The sequence below is a fragment of the Nicotiana attenuata genome, chromosome 12 (assembly GCF_001879085.1).
Source record: "Nicotiana attenuata strain UT chromosome 12, NIATTr2, whole genome shotgun sequence".
Taxonomy (NCBI): domain Eukaryota; kingdom Viridiplantae; phylum Streptophyta; class Magnoliopsida; order Solanales; family Solanaceae; genus Nicotiana; species Nicotiana attenuata.
In genome coordinates, this window is record NC_032000.1 from 11,570,255 (window position 1) to 11,576,089 (window position 5,835).

The 5,835-nt window shown below is 34.7% G+C and overlaps 1 protein-coding gene across 1 annotated transcript; it reads right to left on the reverse strand.

Annotated features, from left to right (window-relative positions):
• On the reverse strand, window positions 235–4,059 carry LOC109235303 (transcription factor bHLH49-like). Its single transcript, XM_019401361.1, has 8 exons — window positions 2,431–4,059; window positions 2,144–2,353; window positions 1,994–2,059; window positions 1,820–1,888; window positions 1,391–1,462; window positions 1,105–1,293; window positions 847–934; window positions 235–766 (listed from the first exon to the last, which is right to left on the reverse strand). Exons 1-8 carry the CDS (start codon window positions 3,220–3,222, stop codon window positions 729–731), a joined length of 1,524 nt encoding a protein of 507 aa, XP_019256906.1. The 5' UTR covers window positions 3,223–4,059; the 3' UTR covers window positions 235–728.

Sequence of the window (5,835 nt, forward strand, 5' to 3'; positions counted from 1 at the left end):
CCCTGATTGAAATGATAATGCATGTATGAAAGTTTCAGACACCTTTTCTACCATGTTTTCAGTATTTATAGCAGATAAAAAAGGACCACTGGTCCAGTGTTCATTATATGCAACAACAACAACAAAAAATCCAGTGAATTCCCACAAATGAGGTCTGGAAAGGGTAGTGTGTACGCAAAACTTACCCCTATCCTGGAAGGGCAGAGAGGCTGTTTCCGATAGACTGTTCATTAATATGAAGTAACTAGACAAAGTTTTTTATGTAAAGAATGCTTTGGAAGAAAAGAGGTGGTGTAACTTCATTTACTTTTCCCAGGCCATACAATTTCAGGTTGTTTCACATGGAATGAACAAGAATATAACCATCCCTCCCCCTCTAGCCCCAAAACAAAAGATTCAAGAAGCAAAACATTAATTTTTGATTCTTCATTTGTTGTTGATGGAAGAACGTCAATCTCGTGGAATAAATTTTCACTTCCGTGGCAGCCGATTGTGTCACTTATATAAAAAGGAGGTGAATGCACCATTAATAAAAACTCATCTTGGACTTACTGTACAGGCTTTCACTGAGAACTACTTAGCGTGGGTGTCGCGCAATGTGAAACAGGAAAAGCTCTCGATGCAATAGCTTCACGGATGTTTTTCTTCCCCAGCACAAAAAACATAATCAGTGCACCTCAATCCCCCAACAACGGGTAAAATTTAAGGATTTGGTATCTATAACGGGTTCAAGGTTCTGCTTTCATCTGGCTTGCTGGCAAAGAACCTACAAACAAAGATATTTGGGATTATAAGAGAAGTTGAGCTAATTCAGAGAAGAGAAATCATGCAGGAGCATTAAATTACCACTTAAATCTTCACTAGATAGAGGTATACTTGAATTTAATCCCATTTGGACAATATTATGTAGCTCATTATCCCATACACTCGGTCCCTGGATTATACAATAATGCAAATGGTTAGTCAGACCATCGACCAAGATTGCTTATGCTACAATAGTCCAAAGAATCATGCATAAGCCAGTGTTACAATTTACATGCTTATATTCCACAAGAATATGACCACTACAACCTAAAGCGCACATACAAGAATCACAAATGTTACCTGAGATGAAGGATCCTTGTAGTCACTAGGCCCACTACTAGTAGCGGCTAAATGGGGAGTGATAGCTCTACGAAATGCATCACTAGGAATTCCATAACCAGGCTGCGGTGAATGTAAGGGAGGATATGGCATGGTCATATCAGGTGGAAAAGCGAGCGAGGATGAAGGACCTTCTCTAGACTGGAGGATCTGCAACAAAAAGGAATATGTTTATTTCAAGCAATTAGGAGGAAATTTATCCACAATGTTCAGCTACATATCATTCTCAGAAGAGTGAACTACTTACATTTTTGGCCAGGAGCCCATCGATATTAAAATCAAGCTGTGGGTTTACCGTTGCAAGCTTCATTGAGAGGAACTGAAATAAAAGGGAGTCTAGTCATCCTTCAGCACAGATTAAACGATAAGATATGATACGAGTACGGCGGCAATTTAGGAAGATCGAGCAACATAGACTATAACACAGATTAACAAAAACATTTTGGACCAATCAAAAGCTAGAGTTCACATATTTGTAACTCGAATGCATGTCTTAAGAATTCAATAAGACAACATATTATGCAGCCACCAGCATAGTCAAGACAGCACTATGTGAAGCAATCAAATCATCAATAATTATATTGAAATTGGGGGTTCTGAAGGAAAGCAGGCATTGTTATTAATGTGAAGTAAGATTGGGAAAATGTGAAGAAAAAATAAGTTATTAATTGCATACCTCAACCTGCCTTTGCAGTGACTGTACATAGTTAATAATTTCATCCAGCATAACAGCTTTGCCCGTGACCTGCAAAGTCACCACCGGTTCTCTAGTAACTTAAAACAGAAAATGCCTACTAAAAGTTCTAACATATGATACACATAATTGCTAGTTGATTCCAATAATACCAACCTTGTTGCAACCAGGTACAAGATCCTGAAGAAATTTCATCCGTTCACTAATTTTCTCCCGCCTTATCTGTAATAAAAATCACTTAAGTCGATCCAAAACAGATAAACTATGAGATTCCATAACTTATAAGCTTCTAATATGAAGTCTTACTCTTTCTGCAAGACTATGGCTATTTGTTGCCTGGCCTCTTCGAGCTCGAACATGTATGTAATCTTCTTTTGTTGGATCTGAAGCTTGAGACCCCTGTTTACCATTCTTTCCACCGGACTTGCCGGCAACTGAATTCAAGTTTTGTTCCCCTTTCTGAATTTCAATTTGATCCTTATCAGATTCAGCTAGTGGCTGCTGTGGTTCAGTATCCTGCGAAAAAGACAAAGAACTTTCAACAAGGAACTATCTTGTGGACAATCAAACAAAATATACTAACAATGTCCTACCTTACCACCTCTTTTCCTTTTCTTTGAGCCAATGTTCTTTCCATAAGACTCCTCGCCCGCACCATCGATCTCTTCTTGACGGCCGCTACATTCAGCCTCACCAGACTCATTACCAGAGACTCCAGCTACTTCATCAAAATTTTCACTCTTCTTCTCATTTTTGAGGGGGCTTCTTTCAGTGTCCCTATGGTCAACAGTTAAAGAAACATCCTTGGAACTTTCAGCCACATTATTCAAATGCTGCTTCTGAGCAGAAGGTGATTTCAACCCATTACTTGCTAAAACCTCTTGAGGACCCTGCATTGGTGGGGGTCCCCTGTAGTAAGGATTCATCGACTCGGGCAAGCTAAAAGGGTTCATCATGTCACCAAAGTTCCCCCCACTAAAGCAAGAAAACCTTGCAGCTCTTTCAATAAAACCCGAATCAGCCGGAAACTGAGCTAAGCTTTGAGGGAGCATCATAGGAGCAGGAGGTAAAAACATCCCCCCTTTCAACATTGTATTTGGAGTCCAATTAGGACCGAGTGTTACCAATGGATTTGAAGCGCTAGGATTTATTTGAACATTAGCATCACAAAAGCCTAAGCTCGGCGAATTGGTAGGCTGATCCCAAGAAGTAGGGCAAAATGAATCAACCATTGGATGGTTACTTTGAATCATCCCCATAGATACAATAGTCAAATTGCTCCCACTTAATTGCCATTCTGAGGAAACATTTGATGACTGATAGTTCATAACTTCTTCATTATTCCTCTTTTCTGGTTCACTATCATTCTTGCTAGCTATATCCATAATTTGAAAGTGTAGCAAAATTTACCCAAACCTAAGAAAAACTCCTCTTTTACCACACAACAGCACTTTTGAGTATCAAGAAAACAACCTAAAACATTGAAACTCAACATGCTGGATACCTAAAGAAGTTCTCATTGTCCCTTATTTGACTATGTTCAACAAAGATCAAGACTTTCCTTTATATCCTAATTTTTGAACCAAGACTAAGCTAAAAAAGAAACAAAATAAAATTTTTGTGAGAATTAGAAAAACCCCAAGTACCAAAAGTTCATACAGAAAAGGAAACAGCTAGTTCCAAAGCAATTCACAAAACCCCAAGCAACACCCCACCCCACCCAACCCAAATGTCCAAGAAAACACAACCCCGGTTCAACAAAGAGCTCAAAAAAGTGTTTCAGAAGCAGTAAATTGAACAAAGTCATTAACTTGGAACATCATAAATATAACTCATTTAAAGTAAAAAACCTAGCCAGAGTAAAAGTAGGTGAAGAGGAAAAAGATACCTTAGTTCAGATTGTACTACTTTTGTTACTCTAGTACACAATTCTTGAACTTGAACAGCTTTTTTTTACTGAAGGGAAGGGATAAAAATCAAATCTTTTTAACTTTTTGGCTACTGTTTTGCTTGAAAGAGTTATTTACAGTTAGTTTCTATATGGAAAATAAAAAAAAACAGGCAATAAAGATATAAATTGAAAAAGTATACAGTCAAAAGGGTCCAAAGAGAAGAGGAAAAGAAATTAAGAAGAAATTTGGGTATTTGAGGGAACCGAAAAAGAAAGATTAGTAACCAAGGTCCCCTCCTGCATTTATACCCATGCCTGCATTAAAATAAGAGCTCTTTGAATGATTAACCACCGCCTCTGCTACTGGTAATCAAATAAGTATTCTAAGAAAACATTAGGAGGCTGTTTGGAAAGCCGTCTAGAAATTGGATTTGGGTGTAATAACACAATTTGGTATATTTGTTTGATCAAATAATTATTTGATCAGAATAAAATTGGTTGTAAATGGAGGGTGTAATTACACTATTCAATTCTCAAGGAGGGAGTGAGAATTTGTGGTAATTACATTGTGTAATTACAAGGTTGCATTTTAGTTTTATTTCCTTTTTGTTTTAATTTAATTTATTTTCTTTATAACTTTTTATTTCTATACTTTTTTATTTCTTTTGAAATTTTAAAATATATTTTATTTTGTACATTATTTATAATTTATTTCTCTACTTTTACTTCTTGTTATTTCATGTAATTGCTTACATTTTATTTTATTATTCTATTTTTTGAAATTACACCTCCTAATATTAGAAATAATGAGTCATTAGCAAACTTGGTATATACTGAGTGATGCAATTAAAGTGAAATTTCGTAGTTGAATGTGATTATAAACTTATTATGTTTCCTAATCTTAAGTTGTAGTGGAATTTACTATTATTATGTTGGAATTTGACATATGTTAAACTATTTTTTTTTTTTTTTGGGATTTTGAAATTGTGTTATATTCATGATTCCAATTTACTTGTTATTGTAGTATTGACTCACATTGGATGTTGTTCATTTTTTTTTAGTTAGAATTGATAAACTAGTTTTGTCAAACATTTGAATAATGTTATGAAATTATATTTATAAATATTAATTTATTTTATCAAACATGAATTCTATGATGATTTTACAAAACGTATGTTTTTAGGTTTTGTAAGTATCTAAACTAGATATTATTATTTATAATATATATATATATATATATATATATATATATATATATGATTACTAATTAATCTATATTCACGAAAAAATATAAATCTTAAATACCAAATATAATATCATTTATATTTATAAAAATTTATAGGCACATATTTATTATATTAACTTTTAAATTTTGATAATTACTTCATTTAAAACTTAATCTAACCGTGTAATTATACTTGTGCAACCAAACAGTAAACTTGTAACTACACTATGACAAACAAACAGGTCGCCGTAATTATACAACTGTGTAATTACTAGGCTGTGTAATTACTACCCTAGTAATTACATGAATTCCAATTACCTGGTGGTTTTCCAAACAGACTCTTAGAGTATGTAGTAAAAAAAGGCAGCTCGATGCATAAAATATTTTTACATTTACGTAGGATCCGAGGAAGAACCACATATCAAAAAATATAATATAAATTGTCTATCTTAATGCAATTATTAGTGGTTGCTTCCACGGCTCAAACATGTGACCATCATTGCTCCTTTCATGCAGGGCCCGGGGAAGGGCTACATCCATAGGGATGTGATGTATACAGTCTATCCTAATGCAAGCATTTAATGGTTACTTTCACAGCTCGAACTCACTAAGCCGAGGGTCTATTAGAATTTGGAAACAATCTCTCTATCTCTACAGAGTAGGGGTAAGGTCTGCGTACACACTAATCTTCCCAAATCTTATGTGAAATTATATTGGATTTTTTGTTATTATTATTATTGTTATTGTTTCACAACTCAAACTTGTGATCTATAAATCTCGCGAAAATAACTTTACTGTTTTTCCAAGACCTCACTCTAACCGTAACGAAGTAAAAGAAATGAAGAGTGATCATAGAATATTTTGAGAGAGTGATTAGTATCC

Bases quoted from the DNA above. Each gene is read 5' to 3' on its own strand.
- LOC109235303 (XM_019401361.1), bottom strand. From the start codon at position 3,222: ATGGATATAGCTAGCAAGAATGATAGTGAACCAGAAAAGAGGAATAAT. The intron at 2,060-2,143 runs GTAAGACTTCAT...TTTTTATTACAG, and splicing joins GCCATAGTCTTGCAGAAAGA to ATAAGGCGGGAGAAAATTAG. The intron at 1,294-1,390 runs GTAAGTAGTTCA...TTTTTGTTGCAG, and splicing joins ATGGGCTCCTGGCCAAAAAT to ATCCTCCAGTCTAGAGAAGG.